The 26,589-nt window shown below is 39.9% G+C and overlaps 1 protein-coding gene across 1 annotated transcript in view; it reads right to left on the bottom strand.

The window, feature by feature from the left end:
* PRTFDC1 (phosphoribosyl transferase domain containing 1) overlaps positions 1–26,589 on the bottom strand; it is an 82,057-nt gene that overhangs the window by 464 nt on the left and 55,004 nt on the right. The window contains exons 3-7 of the mRNA XM_073229075.1: positions 18,660–18,725; positions 9,215–9,232; positions 4,197–4,279; positions 3,668–3,714; positions 785–861 (exon numbers count right to left, since the gene is read on the bottom strand). Of these exons, the coding sequence (XP_073085176.1) occupies positions 785–861; positions 3,668–3,714; positions 4,197–4,279; positions 9,215–9,232; positions 18,660–18,725 (291 nt within the window). The remainder of the gene's footprint in view (positions 1–784; positions 862–3,667; positions 3,715–4,196; positions 4,280–9,214; positions 9,233–18,659; positions 18,726–26,589) is intronic.

Here is a 26,589-nt window from a genome sequence, read left to right as displayed (position 1 = left end):
AAGCAACAGAAGTGGAGTCAGGCTAATGTGAGCAAAAATGAAAGGCTTTATTGGCAGGACACTGGAGTAGTTCACAGAAGCAAGGAAAGAGCTGAGCAGTTTCAGTGAAGCAATTGGAAGGCAAGACAAGTGCAGCTCTAGACCTCAGTCCATGGAGCTGGGGGCTACTCTCTGGGGCACCTCTATTTAGTGGCTTAAGATACCAAACCCTCAATCTCTGTAACTCTTGTTTTAGGATAGAGGAGAAACTGATTGGTCCATGTTGGTAAGTTGTCTGTCTCTAGATCACTCAGCAATGGTCAGGGTTGCATAGCTGGGGGTCTACACTGAGGGTCCGCGTGTATATGTTGCAACCAGTTCTCTCAAAGGGGGAATAGTTATGAGCTGCATGCAACAGTAATTGGTACTTGCTAGATTTCAAGCACTGACACAAAACAGTTTATGGAATATTGACTATTACCATGGTTTGATGGACATAGTCAATGACTAAGAGAAAAATCAGTATCAAGCTATCGCTCTGCTTTCAGCTTCTTTATTTCTTTAGTACAAAGTAGAGATAATCATAATTGTTTCCACCATTCTAATACCTACCTTGTAAGGTAGTGGTGATAATTCATTGAGATTATGAATGCAAAGTGCCCAGAATATTTCTGAATATTCCAGAATACTCCAGAATATTCCTGAAGATACTATGTGGCAGCCATCATTACTAGTTCAATAATTTGTTGATATAACTGTTAAATTCTTATGAAAAGAAGGTTAAGGATTTGCATGCAAGACTTACATTCCGATCTCTGAAGTATTCATTGTAATCTAAGGTGTAACCCACCGCAAACAAGTCTGGAATCTCAAAACCAGCATCTGAGTAGAGAGAGAGAGAGAGAGAGAAAACAAAAGAACAAAATTTAGATAACTTAAATATAAAGCCACCATATACTATTGCTGGCACTTACACTGTGAAGATGTTTCATTTAGGCAGAAGCAAGTGAGAAAAGCAATGCATAGGATGAGCCCCCAAGGACCTGGATCAGAGCAACCCCGGGAGACCAGACAAACAAGCAAACATACAGTGAAGAATGGCTGCACTCTTGCTATGCAGAACTGAGAATGAGCTTGTGCAGCCCAGTGGATTACAAGAAGTATGCATGAGTTAGTCATGTAGCCCTGCTGTTCCAAAGCAAGCAGTATCCAGTGGCATAGTGCCAAAGGAAACACTCTAAATAGCATATGTTGCAGTTCAGATAGAAGGTCTTAGGATACTGTAGTTCGCAAAGAGGTACACAGGCTGTTGTAGTGAGGAAGCGATGCTCTCGGTGAACTCAGGGTCCACGGCTGGACAAAAGGCTGGAAAGCAAAACCTTGGAGAAAAGATGAAAGGAAATGGTATTGTTCAGTTTGAGGAAGAGAATGCTAAGGGTTATTCAAGGCAGGTGATATTAATTAACTCTCTCTATTGACGGCAGGATGAGAGTCAATGGATTTAAATGTCTACAAGGTGCTTAGGTTAAACAAAGGAAGGGTTCATTGAAATAAAGATGATTTTTATTGAAAAGCATCTTTAAGGAACAGACAGTTGCTCTCCTTCAGAAACCTTGAAACAGAAAAATGTGCCTATGCCACAATGATTTTCATCCTCTTTTCAGTGTTTTGGAATCTATGTTTGCTTATTACAGTATTGCAGGTGAGAGGGGTACTTGCTTACTTTTATGGAACTGTACTTTGGTGAGGCTAGTGGACTTACTACATGGTGAATACTTACCACCATTTTGATCACTGCACCCCAAGGTACTTTCATAGGGAGAAACCAACTGGTTCCTGATCCCAGAAAGTTGTAGAGATGAGGGACGTATTTTCTAGGGGACTGCAGTACGTGTCACTGTTGGCAAGCCCAAATGACTCCTCCAAATTGCAGGTCTCTTGAGAAAATTTATCAAAGAGGAGAAGAAAGAGCACAAGAAAAGATGTCAGGACACATAAAGGATGTCATTGAGCATATAGGAAAGAGTCAATTATGCAAAAGGAACAAGAAGAACAAAGCCTCAGGAATCCAGGAAGAAGAGACAAAGATTCTGAGCTAATTGAAAGAGTATTAGTAAATCCCAGAGTCTCCTGGGCTTTACTGCAATGACTTTACAATGAGGAATGCAATCCCTACAACAGGCTTGGCAACTCAGACTGGGAGAAGGCAGTTCAGATGGCCAATCCTTCCAGCTGTCATGGATTAAAAGAAGGAAGTTGGATCAGTAGGACAGTTAGGAATCACAGTGACCTATCTCTAGCTGGTAAGTGGGTAGAGTTCCAACACTTGTATTTGCAATTATAGATGTTACTTGCAGATGTAATTCAAAAGTATGAGCAGTGATTGGAACCAGATGGCCTGGGATCAATACTGACTCTAAGTTTACAGCTTTGTGACCTTGGCAGACGATTTAATCTTGTAGTGTTCAATTTCCTCATCTGTAAAATGGGCATAACAATACCACCTACCTTAGAAAAATGCTGTGAGAATAAGTGTGTTCATCTCTGTGTAGCTTTTAGAACACTGTCAGGCAAATCATATTCTCTTTCTTAGTATTACCTGCTATTATTTTATTAATGTTGTTACTAAAAGTGACACAAGAAATTTGTAGTCAGTTGTATATGTCGGAAGTGAGTGTCTTTCAATTTCAGTTAAAAATCTTATCTATACAGTATCTTACATTATTTTCTAAGAAGATTTCTGTTTAACTTAATATAGGTTACATTCCCCAAGCCTGGACAGGAGCATGCTATCAGGTGTTTCTGCCTAGAACTGATATGTCTAGATGTAATGCATCCTGCATAGGAATTATACTTGTTTTTAGAATGAAGAGTCACAGGCTAAATGTCACTGGCACATTACTCATCCATAGCATGCTTCTCTTGCTCTAATGTTTGTTCAGCTTGCTCATGAGAATTGTAGCCAAATTGTCCCAGAGGCTTTAGAGCAAATGTAATATAAAAATCAAGCTGAAGTCTGCCTATGCAAGTGAAAAAAAAATCACCTCTAGTGTTAGAAAAATAATCAAGCTGCTTGTTTATCCTTTCTGGCATTAGAACTATTCATATGATGGGGAGGAGGTAGGAAAGTCATCCAGAACACGTGTCTGAAGTCAAGTGTGAAGATGGTATCTAGATATATTTGCTTGGCTAATTCCCTGTGTTACTGAACTTTTGTTTAGAGGTGGTGGTGTGATATCTTGGATTTCCCCTTCTGTGTGCTAAAATTCAGGCTTGCTGAAGGTCAGCATTGTATGCTGTCTGCGATAGTTCCTGGGAATAGCATGAGAATCCTCTAACCTTTACAGCACTTTTCTAGGTCTGAAGGTGGGGACAGCGGCCAAGTCAGGGATCCTATGCATCCGAGTCTGCCCAGTGGGGTGAAACCTATTAGCTGAGTTCTTTGGAATTAAGGTGTGATAGAAAAACCTAAAAATAAAATTATCCAGAGCATGCAGCAGAGTTCCCATGACTGATGCAAATTAGAAAATTAAAAACCATGAAAAGTTCTATCCTCTTCAATCAGGTTAGAGAAACCAGGGGTAGTTTGTGGGTCTCTGAAACTGTTACAGCTTCCAGTTCACACGGAATGCCGGAAATAGGAAACCACAGCCCTCCAACCCAACAAGCCAGACCAAAGACCACTTACAGTAGGGTCTAAAGCCATCACTGCTAGGTGTTCTCTTCACCAACAAACTACCATTTAAAAAAAAAAAGCTTCTGTGATTCAGACAAAATTTATGTGAATTGCAAACGGAATCAAACATCATTAAAACATGTATTTGAAATATGCATTTTTTCCCCGTGAGCATGTGGGGCATTATCAAAGCCCTCTAATTCATGTTCCTGCTACCGGGGCACCGTATCAGTGATGCTGGGTGAAGAACGGGGGTCGGCATGGCGCTGGAGCTCCCCCAGCAGCTCTGGGAAACGGCTGAGTGAGGCATAGCAAAGGAGGGTGCAGACACATAGCAAAGCAAGTCCTCTTACCCCTTCTCCCTCCCAGGCTAGCCATCCAATGGGCTATTTGTTCAGCACGGTCAAACCGTAACACCCTCGGGCAAAGGGTCTCTGGCTGGGAATAAACTGCACTCTTTGGAAACAGCATCCTGTGTTAGCATCCCTCTCAGGCTTGTTTGGAAAGACAGAAATGATGATGATGTGACTGTCCAGCTCACCTGGCTGCCTTGATCATGTTGGGCTTGTATTTATTACTGCGCAGCACTTCCACTTCCATGGTTCTCCCAGTTCCAACAACATCCTCTGCAAAGAAGACAAACTCAACTGAGTGCATTTGGGCAGCATAACACATACTCATTCAGACGGATGATTATGCTCCTTATTAATAATGCATCATAATTAGAATTGCCATCAAATTTGTGGGAAGCAGAGTTGTTAATATTTTTTTAAGCATGTGCTTCTTTCTGGAAGCTGGGTTTGGGGGACTATACTGGTGAATATTTCTTCCTGGAATTTCTGTACTGTTTTGAAAAGCCAAATTCACCTTTTAGAGAGCATGTGTGGTTCCGCACTGAGTACATCTGGACTTGTGCATGCACATTCAAGGGCTCCATTTGGCCCTGAGGTTATGTAACACAATACAGGATGCATGAATTTTCATGGACATGGGATGTACATCTGCATACACTGAATGAATAAACATCTTCTTCTTGCCCTCCCCACTCAATAGGCTGGGAGTCAGATGTCTGGACAGCAGCTGGTGACAGCCTGTGAATTCTGAGGAGGCTGGGCTGCAGTGAGCTGAGGTCCATCTCCATTGATGAACTGCTGCACAATTAGAATTAGAGTAGAATGGGTAGCAGGAATTCATTGTCCTTGGGACAGATATCAGCTGTCAGGAGCTGATTATCTAAACAACAGGTCTGAATTTAGCCAGGGTTGGGCGATTTGTTTGGCTTGAGGGTCTACTTTATGGGTAATGTCTGAGCCAGAACAGCACATACATATGGCACATAGGCAATTGTGTAACAAAAGCTTAAAAACACCTCCCCTGAATTTTTGCCAGCAGATAAGATGGACGTGTTCCTGAGTGAAACATGGCCATTTGCTGTATCAGTCTGCTGCTGCTGTATGACCTGTTCTTCCTTTTTTCTTTCTTCTTTTTTTTTGAGAGGGCATTGATCATATGGTTGTTAACAACAATAAAATTCTGTATAGAGGACTCAATGCACAATCATTAATCAACCCCAAGCCTAATTCTCAACAGTCTCCAATCTTCTGAAGCATAACGAACAAGTTTTTACATGGTGAACAAGTTCTTACATAGTGAATAAGTTCTTACATGGTGAACAGTGGAAGGGCAGCCATCACAGAAACTTTCATTTTTGATCACGCATCATAAACTATATACAATCAGGTCAATTATGATTATTCGTTTGATTTTTATACTTGATTTATATGTGAATCCCACATTTCTCCCTTATTATTATTATTATTATTTATTTTTTTAATAAAATGCTGAAGTGGTAGGTAGATGCAAGATAAAGGTAGAAAACATAGTTTAGTGCTATAAGAGGGCAAATGTAGATGATCAGGTGTGTGCCTATAGACTAAGTATTAATCCAAGCTAGACAAGGGCAACAAAACATCCACAGATGCAGAAGATTTCTCTCAAAACAGAGGGGGTGAGGTTCTAAGCTTCTCCTCTGTTGATCTCCAATTTCTCACCTGATGGCTCCCCTGTGACTATGCCTGTCTTAGGTTGTTCCTCCCTTGAGGAATCTTACCCGTCTCTGGCTAACCAGTCATCTTCCGGGGCCATACAGGGAAATGTAAAGTTGGTAAGTGAGAGAGAAGAAATATTGTTTGAAAAGGTTAGCTTTTTACTTTTTTGCAGATTTATGCCCTGTGGCTTCTATGCCCAGCATTTGTCTTGAGGTATCTTTACCACTTGGAAGAATTATGATACTTGGTAATTTCGATATGAGGCACGAATTCTACTTAGGGGTTGTAATTATGAAGGAAGAAGAGAAGCTATAGAAGTAGCAGACGGAAGAAAACATGGGAAGATTGATTATTTCTTTGACTTATCTTCTTGTAGAGTAACATAAGCATGTATAGGTTTTAAATTACTAATTAAATTGCATGCACACATTAACATAATAGGAGTAAAGCTACATAACCAAAGCAGACCTACAATTACCAGCCATATCCAGTGAAACCAAGTAAACCAGTTAGGCACCCTAGGCATTTGTGAAAACTTATCAATGATATGATGGATATTGTCTAACTGAATTTGAATATTTTGAGAAAAATCAGACAAATTAAAACAACACATTCCTGGGAACTGTTCACATCCCATATGTTCTTTTAACAGTAGATAGTCTATAGTCGCAAGATTTTGGAGCGCTGCAACTTGCACTTCTCCTAATTCTTGGTTGAGTTCCAACAGTATAGATTCAGTCAAATTTGTTGTTTTACTGTATGCACAGGCCAGCTTAGATATCACCTTCTTCATTCCAATGGCAAGTCCAGGAACCGGTGGGATGAATGCAGCTACAACTGCAACAGCACTAGGATCTTTGTTGAAGTTTTTTGATGATCATCTTCTGGAATGACTCTTCCAGAGAATGTTGATGTTGGAAGTTCTTCATATCGTGTCTTAATTCATTTTCTGGGTAGCCAAATTAGGCTTTCATCCTCTGTATAAACACAAACAAACCCTTTGCCCACACTTTGATATGCCCTTTATACCATTGTGAAGAACTTATTGGAGATCATCACACAGGATCTACTTTTTTTTTTTTAAGAGAAAGGAATATTATCAGAAAAATGTACTTCCATAGCTGATCATCTGACACCCTTTAAATGATCAAAATTAAGGATATTTAAAGCATGCATTAATCAGTGATTTGCAGTTGGTTTTATCCTATCAGGGAGCAATCCCCCTTTTCTTTCTTTTTTTTTTTGTTATCATTAATCTACAATTACATGAAGAACATTATGTTTACTAGGCTCTCCCCTATACCAGGTCCCCCCTACAAGGCCCCTTACAGTCACTGTCCATCAGCATAGCAAAATGTTGTATAATCACTATTTGTCCTCTCTGTGTTGTACAGCCCTCCCCTTTCTCCCACATCCCCATTATGCATGCTAATCAATAATACCCCTTTTCTTCTTCCCCCCCTTATTCCTCCCTATCCACCCATCCCCCCCAGTCCCTTTCCCTTTGGTACCTGTTAGTCCATTCTTGGGTTCTGTGATTCTGCTGCTGTTTTGTTCCTTCAGCTTTTCCTTCGTTCTTATACTCTACAGATGAGTGAAATCATTTGGTATTTCTCTTTCTGTACCTGACTTATTTCACTGAGCATAATACCCTCTAGCTCCATCCATGTCGTTGCAAATGGTAGGATTTGTTTTCTTCTTATGGTTGAGTAATATTCCATTGTGTATATGTACCACATCTTCTTTATCCATTCATATACTGATGGACACTTAGGTTGCTTCCAATTCTTGGCTATTGTAAATAGTGCTGCGATAAACATAGGGGTGCATCTGTCTTTTTCAAACTTGAGTGCTGCATTCTTAGGGTAAATTCCTAGAAGTGGAATTCCTGGGTCAAATGGTAAGTCTATTTTGAGCATTTTGAGGAACCTCCATACTGCTTTCCACAATGGTTGAACTAATTTACATTCCCACCAGCAGTGTAGGAGGGTTCCTCTTTCTCCATAACCTCACCAACATTTGTTGTTGTTTGTCTTTTGGATGGTAGCCATCCTTACTGGTGTGAGGTGATACCTCATTGTGGTTTTAATTTGCATTTCTCTGATAATTAGCGATGTGGAGCATCTTTTCATGTGTCTGTTGGCCATCCGTATTTCTTTTTTGGAGAACTGTCTGTTCAGTTCCTCTGCCCATTTGTTTTTTGTTTGTTGAGGTGGGTGAGCTCTTTATATATTTTGGATGTCAAGCCTTTATTGGATCTGTCATTTACAAATATATTCTCCCATACTGTAGGATGCCTTTTTGTTCTATTGATGGTGTCTTTTGCTGTACAGAAGCTTTTCAGCCTAATATAGTCCCACTTGTTCATTTCTGCTGTTGTTTTCCTTGCCCAGGGAGATATGTTCAAGAAGAGGTCACTCATGTTTATGTCTAAGAGGTTTTGCCTATGTTTTTTTCTAAGAGTTTTATGGTTTCATGACTTACATTCAGGTCTTTGATCCATTTTGAATTTACTTTTGTGTATGGGGTTAGACAATGGTCCAGTTTCATTCTCCTACATGTAGCTGTCCAGTTTTGCCAGCACCATCTGTTTAAGAGACTGTCATTTCACCATTGTATGTCCATGGCTCCTTTATCAAATATTAATTGACCATATATGTTTGGGTTAATGTCTGGAGTCTCTAATCTGTTCCACTGGTCTGTGGCTCTGTTCTTGTGCCAGTACCAAATTGTCTTGATTACTATGGCTTTGTAGTAGAGCTTGAAGTTGGGGAGTGAGATCCCCCCTACTTTATTCTTCTTTCTCAGGATTGCTTCGGCTATTCGGGGTCTTTGGTGTTTCTATATGAATTTTTGAACTATTTGTTTCAGTTCGTTGAAGAAGTTGCTGGTAATTTGATAGGGATTGCATCAAATCTGTATATTGAGGCAGGATGGCCATTTTGGCGCTATTAATTCTTCCTAGCCATGAGTATGGGATGAGTTTCCATTTGTTAGTGTCTCTTTCTTCTTTTTTTTAACAGTAAAACTCAATTGAATTACAGCTATCACTTGGATTCGCATTTTTAGATTGATTGTGCTTATGATTTGGATGCTGAAGGTGGAATTACTCAGAGTCATTAGAGGTCATTAGCGAGAACACAGAAATGAAAATGACAAGAGTCATAACCTTGGCTTTACTATTAAATACATTTGGTTCTGTGGGTAGTTTCTCTTCTGTAAAAATGTCAGATTCATAAATACATATAAACATCAATTTAGACATGTGGGACATGTGGGAAATTAGATACAAAAAAGGATAAAGTACCATGCAACTATTATTGCAAATCTTTTTTTCTAAGCTATTTGAAGCCAGGGATTTTAGTTGGCTCTTACTAAATTAATTTGGAGAGCCATGTGCACAGTGGGAATTCAATAAATCTGTGGCCAATTTGACAACAAGTTTTATCTTTCAAGACTCACCATGAGATTCTTTAAACTTCCAAATATGGATAAGGTAAAATCAGCTTACCTCAACAATGAGAACATTCTGAAAGAAAAACAAACAAAACCAGGGAACAGGAAACCCGTTATTTAGAGTATGATGCAAATCTGGCTCACAGGATAAATACACATTTTGCTTACAGTTAGACTGTCAGGTCTTTCCCTATGCATCTAACTCAATGCTTGGAGGTAATCTAGGTATTCCAGATTCATTTTAACAGTCTCTCTGGAATTACTTGGAGCCACAATATTGGTATCTATATTCAGGTTAGGAGCAGGCTTCTCTTCTATCCTTAACCTGCCTGGAGAGTTATCCATAAGGTCATCCTACCTCCATAATTCCGGCAAGTGCCCCTACCCAGCATTCTTTGGGATACAAAGCTTACTAAGAGTTTACCAGGAAACATAGCCAACATAAACTGCATCACTAATGGTGAGAGAGCTCTGCAGAAGGATCATGTTCTGAGCTGGGACAGCCCTATTTGGATGTAGCCATCCAAATCACTGAGGATTCTGTATTTATTCTTGGATTTTCAACCCTGAGGAAGGGGGTGGGCTGGAGAGAGGGCTGTGAGGCACCTGGTTTCTACTGTCAGTGACACTGGTATGTCCCTTGTTATGTGGTCTCCAAGCATTACTCTCTTTCTAGGAATGCTCATGACACTTCATTTAAATTTCTTGTTTACCTGTCTTCCCTACCAGACTATAAACTCCATGAAGATGGTAATCATGTTTTTCGGGCTTACGTCTGTATTCTCAGTCCCTAGCATAAAGACCTACATAGAGATGCCCAGTATTTGTTGTGTATTTGTTGATTGAAGAACAATAGTGTCCCACCAAATTAAAATATGCCTGTATCAATAAGCCATTGCAATTAACTAAGTGGTATAGACAACCCTCAATCTAATGGGAAAAAGTATTTCTTGAGATGAGTTTTTATTTATCCCTATGATTCATATAATATTTTTAAAATTCTATCAAATCTTACATCTTAGGTATCATGTCTTATGCAAAAGAGATTTAAGTAATAAAAATGTTAACCAACCAACCAAAAAACTCTGTTAAGTATGTTCCATTTACTTTATGTGTCAAATGCATTCTTAGATGGAAATCTCTTTCTGGCAGTGTCTTCCCATCAGGTATGGTATTTTTACTCATTGAATCCATTTAAAAATCTTAATTTTATCATTAAAATATAAGATTATGTTGTCCATTTTTAAAGTAGGTCATGTCTGCAGGATCCCCTACCCTGAGAAACATGCTGACAGTAGTCACCTTAGTAATCTGAACATGTTTGCTATGTTCTTAACCATCAGCCCACAATAGTTAGTTCGGATGTGCATTTTTAGTTTGATCGAGGCATACCAACCATGTCTATTAACCAACCAAAATACTCAGAGAATACTTGGTTAATATAATGTCCTACTTCACAATCTCTTTCTGTTTCAATTTTATGACGACAAATATTTTTAAATTCTGTCACTTTGCATTCTTAGCTAATTAAGTGAGTGCACTGAATGTAATTAAATCTGTTTTTTGCAAGTTCAGAAGCTTGCAAAACAAAAGTTACCGTTAGAAAGATTAGTTTTCATGATGAGATATAGTGGTAGCTTCGAAGTGGGATTTGGATGTGTATTAATCCAGGGATATACTGTCAAAGTTAAACACATTTTAAAATCAAAGTAATGCATATACATGCTTAAAATCAAATAGAAAAGTCTAAAGATTCTCTAAATATTGATGCATCTATTTAAAATATTTAAAAATGCTCAAGTACTTTATATTAAAGTCATCATAGCATTCTACACCATACATAATCAAAATATTATCACATCTAACAAAAATAATAGTAGTTTATTCTATTTTTTCATTTTGTCCAGTTTTATTGAGATATAATTGATACATACCACTGTATAAATTTAAGATGTACAGTATAGTGTTTAGACTTGTATATATTGTGAAATGATTACTGTAGCAAGTCTAGTTAGCTTCCATCATCTCATATAGATCCACTAGAAAGAAAAAGCCAGGGGAAAAAAATTTTCTCCCTTGTGATGAGAGTTCTTAAGATTTATTCTCCTAACAACTTTCTGCTACAACACACAGCAGTGTTAACTATAGTCCTCATGCTGTACATTGTATTTCTGGTACTTATTTATCTTACAACTGGAAATTTGTACCTTTTGAGCACCTCCTTCTAATTCCTCTGCCCCTCCCCCTGTCTCTGGTAACCACAAATTTGATCTCCTTTTCTAGGAGTTTGGTTTCTGTTTTGTTTTGTCTTCGATTCCACATATAAGTGAGATCATCCAGTATTTGTCTTTCTCTGCCTGACTTACTGCACTTGGCAATAAGGTCTACCTGTGTTGTCATAAATAGCAGCATTTACTCAATTTTTATGGCTAAATAATATCCCATTATATATATATACACACACACATACCACTTCTTTATCTGACAATAATTTTCTAATATCACATTAAAACTTAATACATATTTAGATTCCCCCAGTTGTCCTTAAAATGGCCTTTGTAGCTAGTTTGTCCAATCTAAGACCATGCATTAGATCTTTACTTCTCTTCATTTAGAATAGCCTCTTTTATTACATAACAGAATAGAACATAGTTCTCCTACACGATTTCAATCCCCTTTCCCACCTACCAATGTAGGTCCTTCGTTATGACTGTATCTTCTTGTACCATTTATTATTTTTCCCACTGAAGAGTCCATTAGTGTACTATAGCTAGATTGCCTTTTAGAGCTTGTTCGCTTGGCTTGGAATTCCTAATTGTTTTTCCAGTCACTGTCCAGTGACAATAACCCTTCTTTTTTGGAAAGATTATTATGAGGAAAACAATGGTTTAACTATATTTCTCAAAGGATTTTGGAGGACTAAGGAGGCTAAATGGGTTGGTAACATCTATAACAGCACAAAGATCTTTCTGAGGAATGTACAGTATTAGAAAGTAAAATTATTTAACAGTCTCATACATGACAGGCAAGGGAATACTGGCATAGGAAAACAGACTGCTATGAAAAGAGAAACATGCATAAGCCTAGAGCTTTGAGTGAGTTATATAGAGCAGTCATTACATATACATTTATTTTTCTTTACAGAACATCACACTGTGTTTTCAAATTCTTTCATTAGTAAGACATGGGTTGACTCTCTGGATTTTCAGTGGCTGACCTGTTGTGTGAAAAGCTCACCTCCAGCAAAAGCAGATGCCTTTAGTACCTCTGGAAGGCTGTCTCTGCCATGCAAAGCAAGATGGAGCCCAAAAGCAAAGAGAAAGTGACTACCCAACTTTGCAAGCATTCTCACTAGTGTCTAAGAGAGCTGATCTCTCTGCATTTTAATGTACCTTGCAAGCTAAGCAGCAAAGACAGGCTCATCTTTATAGGATCAGTATATAACATGGAGACTAGTAAATAATAGGTGCTCAAGAAATGCCCATAGGACACATCAATAATTTTGACCTCATCCTCTCCATTTTTAGCTTAACTATGTACAATGTACAATTCTTCCTTAACTGAGCTATAATTAATGTCTACTGCTTTTAATTTTGCATTAATAAATCTTCTAAAATTCCTTGCTTTGTTTTTGATTGGACAACTTCGGAAATTTTTTCAGAACACACTGTGCCTCCTAAATACTTCCAATCTGATAACTCAGATCACTGGATCTGAGAAGTTTGCTAGTTACTGTCTCAGCCATCTCATCACACCTAGCTCATTTCCGTCCAGAAAGCACATAAACTCTGCAGCCTGGGGGCTGCAGGCAAAGACTATGGGGAAATCTCTGGAGTGTGTTCTTTCTTGGCTAGTGTAGGATCCTGATGGAAGCCAATCACATCAAGTTTCCTAAAGAAAAAGAAAGGAAGGGAGAAAGAGAAGAGGAGAAAAAAGAGAGAATTATACATATCTTAAATAGGTTATTCCTGCTTTTAATGTTTAAAATGCAAAATGATTAGCACCCTACACTCCAACCTGCAGCAGCTTGGGTTTGTAGCTGTGTCCACACCAGCAGAGGGTGGCAGTAATGATGGGGAGAGCTGACTGTGGGTGCTGAGCACAGGGGCTGTGTGCATATAAACTCCTGTGGAGAAAGGAATGTATGTTAGCATTTCATTTTACAAGATAATTCACAAAATTGTCAGAATCATCAGTCAGTGGCCATTTCCATTGTTCTCAGCATAGTCAGATACAATAAAAAGGAATGATTTAAATAGTTGAGGCTGCCAAGGAGGAAATTTTGGCAATTTCTGATGTTTTATTCTGGCCTTTCATTAGAAACTTATTTGGTGGTGGAGTGGGGTTCGGGGAGGCATGTCTCCTGAAATCTTGCACTTAACCTGCACATCTGTGCTTTCCCATTGCCAGATTTGGACCTGTTTCTATGCATTGGGTGTTCTCCTACCCTTTCAGAGGTTTCTCTTGAACATGAATAAAATCTTCTTGCTTTAATGGATACACACATTTTATAAAGTGCCAGGATTAAATCAACTTTGAAAAAAAATTAGCCAGAGAGCACATTGTGCTGACAGCTTAAACACCCAGTATAATGCTTTTAACATTGGGAACCGAAGAGGCCATTTAACTTAATCATTGAGGGTTCCCTTTATTCGACAGCCATGACCTACTTAGAACCATGACTCAGGCAGCCTCTCTTGTGAGCTTCCTTTCCTTTGCTTTAGAAAGAAAAGAACAGAATGAAAGAACAAAAGACAAATGAAGGAACGAAAGAATGATGGAAAGAAAGAAGGAAGGAAAAGTAAAAAAGAAGCCAACAGGTGCAAGAGGGCTGTCCAGAGTGCCCCTTGGTTAAATATTCTAACTCACATGTCTTTGGAGGGGTCAAGGTTTACACAGCACCCTTACAGGGCTTACAATGCATGGAAATTACACAGCTGAGCTATTCTCCCGTGTTTTAAGGATGCTTTCATAAACAAATTTGATTTTTGAAAATCCCTTCTCCCCCTCCCTGCATTTAATCATTTAACCCTGTCACCCCCTCCTGTGGACAGTGCCCTGCCTTCCCTTTCACTCCCGCTTTTCGCTTTTCACTCTGCGGACGGAGTTCAAGCACCCCTGCCAGCTCCACCTTCACCACCTCCAAACAGCTTCCTCTGCCTGGGGTCTCTCTCCTTTTCCTCAGTTAATTCTTCCCTCCTGTCAGATACATTTCCCCCAGATTTAGCTTCCTGACTTGTGTGACTCCCCTTTGCTTTTCTGAGCAAGTTCAACTCTTCATGGAGACATTCAGTGTATTCTGCAAACCAAATCCAATTCTCATGTTCAGTTTTTGAATTTTTCTGCTTCCCTGCTTTTGACTAATTTCCTTCAGCCACACTGGCCACTCCTGTCCCCTTGCCCCCCTGCTTCTCCTGCTTCTTCCCCATTCCACTCTGCTCTTCCTCTGTCTTCCATGTTATTCCCCGACCTTCGGGTTCCAAATAAAACCTCTTCCTTCTCTCTTAAGGCAATTACAGTCTCAAGAAATGTTTCCTTCTTTGGATGTCCTTAAACTCAAGGACAAAGTCTTCTGTAGAAAGACCTCTGGAGAGCTGCTCTGGGTGCCAAGTGTTAAAACAGAGAAGGTGCATTCAAGTTCATGGCAAGGTGATAATATAATGGTGCATGTAAGCTCGATGTAAATTTGTTGATTGAGAAATTGCATGATTATTATAGAAGAGAGAGGTTAGATGATGACCTTCAATGACCTTTCCATCCAATGCAGATATGTATTGCTACTTTGACTCTATTCTACAACCACTAATAATAGTATCCACTAATTGTTAGGTGCCTTTTCCTTTAAAGTTTTTTTTCTTTTTTTCCAACTAGTGTCCATTCTGCATGTTGGGAAGATTCTGGAGGGCATCTGAAGTGGAATTTTAACATTCTCTCAAACTTTTCATGGATTGTCTTTTTCAGAAAGGCTTAAGAAAGGGTGAATAGAGCAGGCCATATAAATGCCTTTATCTGTTTAAGGAAAAGGAAATTCCAAAGGTTAAGTAACAATTTTTTCATTCCTCCACCTTCAGGTATGTGACATTCACCAATTCAGTTCCCCTTGAATGTCCTGTGACTTCAAAGCCCTCTGGCTTTCTACAGAGAGAATGCTCTGCCTCCTCACTCAACACCTTTCTTTTCCAACTCTAAACCAGACCAGTTGGGTGATATGTCCTTTGCTGTGACCAGGTGGGGTTCTATTTATCCTTTCCCTCTGCCATGTCCTCCTTTCCCAAATGTCACTAAAAACATCTTTCTGAATTTTCTCTAAGAGAAAGAGGAGCCTGCACTCACTCAGTTGCTAAGTACCCATTCCGAGCTGTCATGTGCTAAGCCCTGGGCATGATGCTAGGATAGGATGGAGTAGACAGGCACAGTTTCTGTATGCATCATAGTGACATTCTAGTGGGGAAATGGGCTGGGGAAAGAGAAGCCTCAAGGTAAACACTGCAGAGTGCAGAAAGGGCTCCAATGGACACACTGTACCGACATAGAGCTCAATGGGGAATGTGGGGAGTGCAGAGAGGAAGAACATGGGCTCATTTTGGACTGAGATGGTGAAGGCCTCCCTTATACAGGAGACTTGAGGCTGAGACCTGAAAGATAGGAGGGAAATGGATTCCAGGGAGAGGCCACAGCTTGTCCACAATCTTGGCAGGAAGGGGCTTAGCCCGCATGGTTCCGACACTGAAAGGAGGGCTGAGTGGTGCATGACTGTGTTGGGAGGAACCAGGGCCAGCTCACACAAGTCTTACAGGCTTAGATGAAGAAGTTGGATTGTAATCTCAGAGCACTGGGAATAGGGTTCCCAGGTAAAATACAGACTACCCTTTAAATTTGAATTTCAGATAAATAATAGATAACTTTATAGTTTAAGTATCTTCCAGATATCGCATGAGATGTACACCAAAAATTTATTCAGTGTTTATTTGAAATTCAAATTTGACTTGGCATTCTGTTTTTCATTTTGTGTTTTGCTAAGTCTGACTGCTTTAACTGAGAGGTCACTGAAAGGTTTTCAGCAGGCAAGCGATGGGATCCAATTTGTATTTTAAGAAGATTCCTTTGCTTGCTTCTTGGAGAATGGTTTGGAGGGTGGCAAAAGTTAAGTGAAGGCAGAAGTTGAGGGAGACTCATTAGACTATCATAGCAGCCCAGAGTTGGAATAATGGTGGCCTTGCCCTAGACTGGCCCTTCTCAAACTTTAATGTGCATAGGAATCATCTAGGGATCTTGTTAACAAGGAGACTTAATTTGGAAGATCTGTAGTGGGAACTGAGATACTGCCTTTCTAATAGGCTTCCATATGGTGCTGACCTTGCTGATACCTGGCCCAAAGGTCAGCAAAATATGGCTCATTGGCCACGTTGGCCTGCTGCCTATCGTTATAAGTCAAGTTTTATTATCTGCCTGCTGCCTTCATGCTATGATGGCAGAGTTAAGTAATTGCAACAGAGACTTTATGGCACACAAAATCTAAACATATTTACCATCTGACCTTTACCTAAGAAGTTTGCTGACCTCTGTCTAGACCACACTTTGAGTAACAAGGGTCTAGGCTGTGTTATTACCATGTCGCTGGAGAGAAGTAAGCACATTCAAGATATATTTGAAAGTGTAAAGTGTGGTCTACACGGGTTCAGGAAGCATTCCCTTCTGCTGTGAACCCAGGCACCCTGAACTTCAGAATCTTTAAACATAAGTTGTTCTAACAGTTGGGAACCTGGCTAATCAGTGTTGATTCATCTCGGAAATATTTGCCCAGTGTGTTCAAAGCCCAGTGGTTCTTCCTGGCACATGTGTATAGAAATGCATCTGTACACACACAGGGATATGAAGATACACAAAACAGCACCTGGTTAACCTGGATGATCATTTGTCAGGCCAGCAAAAGACTGAAGCCAACTCCTGGTTCGACTGCTGGATGGTTTTCCATCCTCCTACTTAATGTCCATGAGCTCTACTTTTACATGAAAGGTCTTTGCAGTCATTATAGGAGGGGATACTGAGGCACACTGCTGTCACTCCTTCTCATTCCACCCCCAGTAAGAAACTACCCTTTCCTCAACCTCCTCTCTGCCTCCTAAAGGAAGGCAACATCCAGTGGTCACCGAAGAGGGAAATCACTGTAAAGCAAAATATGGGATGACTTTAGAAGTCAGGAAAGAAGGACCACAATTTTATGTGCATATTTTTTCTTGGCATTCATTTAGGATTCTTAGAGTTGCCCTTTTGACAGACCCCATGGTAAAAGCAAAAAGTATGATATTTCTCTCATGTAATAAACCTGCAAAGCATCATCACACAAGAAAGTGCCAAAATGACAAATCAATTAAAGACACTCTGGGATTGTAAAAAGTTACGAATTTCTGGAAATTATTTTGAGTGTTTTAGCTTTCTAGGATGTTATTTCATTCACTAATGCAATAACATCACATAGTGGCTTAGTGATCCTTTAACATTAATAAGTTAATTCCCATTTCTAGGAACATAATTTAGTACTTGATAGCAACTGAACACTTGGATGCCATTAGGCCATCTTCAGAGTAGAGGGAAGCAGGCTGTTGGCAGTCAGATTTCTTATGGTCCTGTGGTGTCCTAAGGCTTTTGTCATATTTTCGTTAAAGTGGATGCTTTTCCTTTTCCACATCCGGACATTGCATGACAATCACAACCAAATATGAGACGCTGAGCTTGGGTAACAGTCTGATCCATTTTCCTTAGAAAGCTGAAGTTCGAGGGTAATGAATACAAGATATGCCAGTAGAGCTGTTGTTGCTTTCATTACAGCAAAGCTTGTATTCCAGGTCACATTTCCACAAAGGCCAGCTGCTTTATGAAGTATCTCTTTCTTCCAATGTATGTATCAGAATCCAAACAATTTTTCACTTAATTATTGAGCATTGGTAGAGCCGGAACCTTCCAAGTTAAAACTGGAGGTGTTTGCCACATAAGCGAATGAATTACACTCTTTTTTCATGGAAGGGAGAAAAGACAAACTGTGCTCTCAAGAAATCCTTTTTTTTTTCCTCCCTAAAACTTAAACATTTCAATAAACCTGTTGAAATGCCTTACTGAAGTGCCTCGGCGCTGAGGCATAGAGGAGAGGCAAAAAGCAGACCAATAAAGGAAAAAGCTTCCTTTTCAGGAGGTACCTGAAAGAATAAGAAAAGGAAGAGAACAAGGAGTGCCAAGGGGTTTTGTAATGCAAGATTGTCTGAAATAATGATTTGGATGGAAGTTTGGAGAAGACAGATTTGGTCTGCCTCATGCCCTGGGAACATTATCAAAGGAGTGTTTTAGAAAGGAGAAATCAAATCATTGAAAGGATTCACACATCCATTTGCATTAATTAGCAAACCCGGGAGAGTGTCTGAAATGTATTGCAAGTGCTGACCTGAAATAAAGGTCACCAATTTCCCCATGGCATCAGCACGCACTGAGCAGTTACATTAACAAACCTTTCCAGCCAGTGATGAGAGATCATCGCCTCCAATTATCTGCATCTCGCCCATGGAGTGGCCGTTCTAAAAAAAAAAAAAAAAAAGGAAGACTATATTTTACTGTACAAGAAAGCCTTTAAGCACATTTTCCCATCTACCCAGCTAGCGGCTGGACTGCGCCGCACAAATAGCTCCTACAGATTCATGGTTGCCCATGGTTACAGAGAACCACTCTGCGGCTTCTGTGCTTGAGACAAAGCATTCTAATGGCAGAGGGGAGAGGGGATGGAGGAGTGGAGAGAGGACAAACAAACCTAATTTGGGAACAAAAAACTCTGGAAGGTGCCTGAACCTATAATGAGGTGGATGGAATGGGAGACAGCAGTCCTACTCCTGCAGTTTCTCAGGGGGAGGGAGCCACAGGACCCCAGAGAGGGCCAAGTGTCAGCTGTGCCAACAAGCCCCTGCGGCGACCCTGCAGCGGGAACAACCAGAGCGGCGTTCCCAGAGATGAGTGGCCTCCTCTGCCCCCTACCCGCACAGGTCCAGTGCCTCATCTGGTGTCCAGGGCAGTTCTGACAGTCCATGGACCTACAGCTATTGCACATAGCCCTTCAGGTATGAACAACGAAGCCTCAGGAACTTTCTGCAGTTCCCGGATTATGAGACCGAGCACCATGTTTAGACACTTTTCCGCTCAGATCCCATGAGTGGTTATGACCTTTCACTTTCATGGTGTTTATGTATGTCCATTATCCTGTCCTAATCAAACCTCACACACACACAACAAACAGAAAATGCAGTGTTTCATAGTGAACATTGCAATAGAATCACACGGAGCCAGAACAGGACACTTGTTTCCTGGTCTCACTGCAGAGATGCATCAAAGGCAAGAAGCAGACTACAGACCAAGCAAGAACGCTGTGATATTGAAATCCCTTCATCCAAACAACACCCTAAGGGAGAAGAGGATGCTGTAGGCACCGTATAGACAACACACTGAACCAGGAAACATCTTTGGTGTTTGCTGCGGACAGCTGTTGCCTTTGCTCGCTCCGCACTTTCCTCTCTTATTCTAGCAAGAAGACCCTGCCTCTTTCTGGGGGAGCTCATTCCCTGTGGATCAGCGGGGCCTGGCCTTTACTATGCACACCAGTTATGCCTGAAGCCATATCCAGCCTTGGACTTCCCAGCTACTGAAGCCAATGCATTCCCTTAGGAATTTTCTTGGGTTGATCTGAGTTGGATTCTGTCACTTGCAACTGAGATACATCTGTCTAGACAGAGTTATTTTGCTGTAGATTTGGTCATCTAAGAAGGGAACAAACAGCCAAACAACCAATATAACAATTTTACCAATAAAGCAGCTTTGTCTTTTGACCTTACTGCTCAAGAAGAAGAAAAAAATGACCTTGAAATGTTTTTACTTCCCCTTGGTGAAGTAGTCCTTACTACAAAAGAGCAGAGAGTATGCTTGAAAGCAGCCACTAAATTAGATAAAACCAATCATTTTCTTCTTCTGGGAACTGATCCCAGTGAAAGAATGTCCATAGTCCACTGATCTTTTGCTGTTTTTATGTAGGCAAATATAATAGTATGCTCATAAGCAGTCATGTCAGTAGGTTAAGAACTTGTCAAAAATGTCAAAGGAGAAAAATTTTCTTGTCACTTCTGGAGGTACTGAGATATGGGAGTTAACAAAGGAGAATTTCTGCATAGTAGGCTCAAACATCATGTTAATAACAGCAGAAAAAATAAAATTTCAGTACCTCCAGGGGACTCAAGTATGCAGGATTGGATACAACTACTAAACCACAAGACTTAATGTAACAAATAAGATTTATACTCTGCCAGATCAGAGTAAATTTCACAATAATTCAACTATTATCTCCATTCTATTGACCAAAAACCAAAAAAAATCATAATACATCAGAAGGCTAAATCATGCTCTAAAATCACATGTTTGGTGTGATGACAAGGAAATCTTATTTCAGAAGGCCTTACATAGTCCAAATTTCTAACATGTTTTTATTATGAGATTTGTCTTTAATTCATCTGGACCTTAATATCTTCTATGTATAGAGTCATTTGTCTCAAAACCATTGTTTTGGTTTTTTTCCCCCTACTGGTTTGAAATGTCATTTAAAAAATCATATCCTTCATTCTCATATGTGAAGGTCAATTTCTATATTCCTCTGTTTCATTAACTTGGAATGTCTATTTTAGAATCCAAACCATACTATTAAATTATAGCTTTTTAGTATGTTTTAGTACCTGGTAGAGCAAGTCCCACTTTTTTGTTCTTTCCAAAAATTATCTTGGCTAACTTTTGTACATTTATTCTCTTATCTGATGGGTTGTTATGAAGGTCAATGAATAAATACACACTGAACACTTAGAACAGAGCCTAGCATGTGGTGTGCACTCCCTAATGGTGGATATGATTAATTTCCTTCCTTCCCTCCTTCCTTCCTTCCTCCTTCCTTCCCTCCTTCCTTCCTTCCTTCCTTCCCTCCTTCCTTCCCTCCTTCCTTCCTTCCTTCCTTCCTTCCTTCCTTCCTTCCTTCCTTCCTTCCTTCCTTCCTTCCCTCCTTCCTTCCTTCCTTCCTTCCTTCCCAGAAACAGTCACCCCTCAGTTCTCTCTGGTACACTGGAGTCTGGAGCTTCCCTGACTTAATGTCTCAGAAAGATAAGCCTTTGTCTCTTGCTGAGGTGTAGAAAGGAACCAGAGCACTGACTTCTTCATTCATATGCTCTCCATTGCCTGGCTGCTTTCAGCCCCTTCCTCCATTCCTCCTTCATCTAAGAACCTGATGACTGGCTAACTTGTGAGGCTTCCCAGAATTCTGAGCGAGGCACAAATCGTCCACTTCTCATTGACGTGTCCCTCCTTAGGCATTTGGATGTTCATTTTCTCTATTCAGCTCAGTCAGTGCCCTTCCTTAATCAATTTTGCCTCCTAAAAAGCACTGGCATCTCTTGCCCACCAGGGTCCTCTCCCCAGCTCTTTGTCCTTGAAGATGCACACCTGGTTTATTTCGTTAGTGTGGTTTCAGGAGGCAATGGAGTTAATTGTATGCTTTCAATCCACTGTATTTAACCATATGTTTCTTACGGTCCCCAAACATCCTTGTATTGCTACGATTGATGTATTTCTAAAAAACATCATTGGCTTTGGTTTGATAATATTTTATTTTGGATTATTCATCTTACCTTCAAAATTAAGATTGGCCAGTGGTTTTGAAGCAAAATTAGATTAGTATGCTTCATCTAGTGAGCTGGGTGGTCCTTCATCTTTTTTCTATGCTCTAAGAGAGTTTATATGTGAGTGGGTTGATCTGTCTTGCTAAAATTCAGTAGAGCTCAGAATAGGTATTATTTAATGCCCAATTTTCAAATGAGGAGCCCGAGGCAATGACAGTTTAAACAACTTGATCAAAGAGGAGCTCCCAGTAAGTGAGGGATCTAGTTCAATCCTAGGATTGCCTGGCTCCATATTATTCTGGTGTCATCTACCCCTGCTCCCCACCCCCAGATCTCCTAGAAGAAAGAACATGGTATGTCTTTGAGAGTAACATGGAGAAGGGTAAGTCCAGGTTATTCTAAGGATGTAAAATGCACAAGCTGAAATGGCTAAGAGAAACCTAGCTTCTTAGTAAAAATGCTGGTAGAGGTTCTGTAGATTTGTTTAAATAGCCAAGGAAATTTCTGACATTTAGTCCAGGCTTCCTTGGAAGAAACATTTTGGAAATTACTAGTTTAGGTGGTTTGATCTTCAGGTGCAAAGAGAGCATGCCCACACAGCTGAGCGCGCATGGTGATTCCTCACACCTAGAATTTGGACTGCTTTGATAGTGTTTAGGAAAAAACGTCACCAAGGAAGAATAAATATCCTGAATCTCTATCTTTTTGAGGAACTGGATGGGGAGAAGTAAAGAAACAAACTTAAGAACCATTATCTAAGCCATTCTTGTCCAAAGTCAGAGTGACTTGTTTCAAAATCTATACACACAAAACCTAATATGATGAGCCTCCACAGAGGCCTTAACTTGGCTTTTCCCTCCTTCTTTCAGCCAAGCCTTCCACTCAGATGTTCTGTGCTCAATAAGGACAGCGATATTATACCAAATGGATACAGATGCAAACAAAAACGAAGCAAAAATAGTTCATTATGAGAAATTTTAATGATCAAACTAATGAAAATGTTGCAAACTACTGAAATTGTTTTTTAAAGCATCTAAATTGATGCCAAATCAGATAATAAGGACAAGTGAACTGGTTCCAGGATCCCCTGTTTTCTTCTCAAGCAGCAGTTGATGTAGGACATGACACAAACTGGGTCCCTTCGTCCTTTGAACTGGCTGGGGTCAAGGTGGAGAGCATGGGGCCATCAGAGCCTGTGTGGCTTGTGTGTCTGCCCCTGGCTTCACCCAGAGCAGCTCCACTTGTCTCTGTTATATGGATGGGACCCAAAATTTGGTGGTGGGGGCGAAAAAAGAGAGAACTATCATGTTAATGTTTTCTTCCTTTGAACTTGGCTTACTTTCTTTTCAGTTAACATATCCATTTGCTTCTGAGGTTGTTTTTGTTTAGAAACTCATTCATATAACCTCTGTGGGTAAGTTGTGAGAAAAGAGGATATTCTCTGAGAATCCTCAGGGACCAGAAGGCCTGGGTCCCACACAGCAACACCTTCTCAGAGTCATGTGACCTTGAAGGACTCACTTAACCTCTCAGTGCTTCTGTTTCCCAATCTACAGAAAAAGCATAGTAATAATTCCTACCTCATCAGATTACTGGGAGGACTGAATGAATTAATATGCATTAAACACTTAGAAAAACACCTGACATGTAATAATTAGCAGCACATAAAGTAGATCTGGTCTTCCCACCATCTGCCACTAATCTTAAAAAATGTGCACATCTACCTGGTTTCCTAACATTGACTTTGTGATGTGTTCTTTGTTCAGATCACTCAGTGTGTTACTAAGTACATACACAATGTGCTCTGCAGTTAGGGTTACTGAGTCTGACCACTGCCCATGAGGCCTGTGGTTGAAGACTCATGTCTTTCATTATTGTGGATAAAGTGAAGATTCCTGTGGCCAAGATTCTCACCTGACCCTGGTTGGCTAGCTCCCTACACACGTGTGGGCAAGATGTTATTATTGACTCTATACAAAGCCTCTGCCCAGTGCTCTGGCCCACATGGTGGCATGGCTGCACGGCTGCAGGAGAGCAGAGACTGGAGGGGTGGCAGTGCTGAAGACAGAGACTGAAACAGCTGCAGGGGCAGAGAGGCCCAGAGGCAGAGACCGTCTTGCTGCGTGCAGACTCGCTCTAAGTGGATGGGATTCTCATGATTGACCTGTCACCATGGGAATAAAGTTGGGTATAACCCTTTCACCCCAAGAACATCCCATTGTTACTTTTTCAGTCTCACTGAATCCATAGTGGTCTTGCCAGGGGATGAAACCCATTGTTTCTGGCTACTCTGTACCACAGCCAGAGTCTTGGTTAAAACCACATAATTTGGCTGTTCCTTTGGGGTTTCTTAGTGACCCCACTCCCACCCAGTTTCCACACTATGGTGTCTGAAGCTTAAAGTGGACCATTTGGTTCACTCTTGTCCTTAGCTCTTCCCAAATCCTTTTGGGAGCCATTTAACTCAGTAGAGCAGGGAATTAACCTTGAACCTGCCTTTCTAAATGGAGGCAGAAGGCCTGTCATAGACCATGAGAATGGATGGCTGATTCCTGATATTTTTCCAGGCCTGGCTGCATTTTTACCTTGGGTATCATGATACACCCCAGCTCCTGCTATAAATTCACCCTTTTTAGCTTAAGGTAATTAAAAATAGATTTATACTAGTTGTGAACAAAAGAACCTTGACTAAGATCCACATCATTCCAGTTCATAAGAAAAGTCAATGAGTCTAAACTCACAATTAATGAAACTAGAAAAAGAAGAACAAATAAGGCCCAATAAAGATCAGAGCATAAATAAATAAAATCGAGAAGAATAAAACAATAGAAAGAATCAATAAAACCAGGAGCTGGTTCTTCAAGAAAATAAACAAAATAGATAAACCCAGACTTATCAATAAAAAGAAAGTCTACATACATAAACAGAATCAGAAATGAGAAAGGAAAAATCACTATGGATTTGAAAAATCACTATTACCACATGGTAATACGGATTGGAAAAATCACTATTACCACAGTAATACAAAGAATTATTAGAGAATACTATGTAAAATTGTTATGTTAACAAATTGGATAAACTACAAGAAATGGACAACTTTCTAGAAAAATACAACCTCCCAATGCTGACCCAGGAAGAAACAGAATATCTAAACAGACCAATTACCAGCAACAAAATTGAACTGGTAATCAAAAAACTACTTAAGAACAAAATCCTGGACCAGATTCTTCACTGCTGAATTTTATCAAACATTAAGTGGAGACCTAATGCCCATTCTCCTTAAAATTTTCCAAAAAGTAGGAGAGGAGGGAATACTTCCAAACTCACTCTATGAAGCCATCATGACTCTAATACTAAAACCAGGCAAAGACAACACACACACAAAAAAACTGCAGAACAATATCCCTGATGAACATAGACGGAAAAATACGCAACAAAATATTGGCAAACCAAATTCAAAAATACATCACAAAGATCATCCATCATGATCAAGTAGGATTTATTCCAGGGATGCAAGGATGGTACAATATTCAAAAATCCATCACCATGCACCGCATCAACAAAAAGAAGGACAAAAACCACATGATCATCTCCATAGATGCTGAAAAAGCACTTGGCAAAATTCAACACCCATTCATGATAAATACTCTCAATAAAATGGGTATAGAGGGCAATTACCTCAACATAATAAAGGCCATATATGACAAACCCACAGCCAACATAATATTTAACAGCAAAAAGCTGAAAGCTTTTTTTTTAAGATCCAGAACAAGACAAGGAGGCCCACTTTTCCCACTTTTATTCAACATAGTACTGGAGGTCCTAGCCACAGCAATCAGACAACACAAAGAAATAGAAGGCATCCAGATTGGTAAGGAAGAAGTTACATTGTCACTGTTTGCAGATGACATGATATTGTACATAAAAAAACCTAAAGAATCCACTACAAAACTACTAGAACTAATATCTGGATTCAGCAAAGTTACAGGATACAAAATTAATACACAGAAATCTGTTGCATTCCTATACACTAATGATGTACTAGCAGAAGAGAAATCTGGAAAACAATTCCATTTACAATTGCATCAAAAAGAATAAAATACCTAGGAATAAACCTAACCAAGGAGGTGAAAGACCTATACCCTGAAAACTACAAGACACTCCTGAGAGAAATTAAAAAGACACCAATAAATGGAAATAAATCCCGTGCTAATGGGTAGGAAGAATTAATATTGTCAAAATGGCCATCCTGCCAAGCAATCTACAGATTCAATGCAATCCCTATCAAAGTACCAACAGCATTCTTCAATGAACTAGAACAAATAGTTCTAAAATTCATATGGAACCACAAAACACTCCAAATAACCAAAGCAATCCTGAGAAGGAAGAACAAAGCTGGGGGGATTATGCTCCCTGACCTCAAGCTCTACTACAAAGCCACAGTAATCAAGACAATTTGGTACTGACACAAGAACAGACCCATAGATCAATGGAACAGATCAGAGAGCCCAGACATAAACCCGCACATATATGGTCAATTAATATATGATAGAGGAGCCATGGATATACAATAGGGAAATGACAGCCTCTTCAACAGATGGTGCTGGCAAAACTGGACAGCTACGTGTATGAGAATGAAACTGTTATTGTCTAACTCCATACACAAAAGCAAACTTGAAATGGATCAAAGACCTGAATGTAAGTCATGAAACCATAAAACTCTTAGAAGAAAAAATAGGCAAAA

This window comes from Manis javanica, chromosome 2 (assembly GCF_040802235.1).
Source record: "Manis javanica isolate MJ-LG chromosome 2, MJ_LKY, whole genome shotgun sequence".
Taxonomy (NCBI): domain Eukaryota; kingdom Metazoa; phylum Chordata; class Mammalia; order Pholidota; family Manidae; genus Manis; species Manis javanica.
The sequence above is the reverse complement of the archived record's forward strand: the minus strand, read 5'-3'. Positions and strand labels throughout refer to the sequence as shown.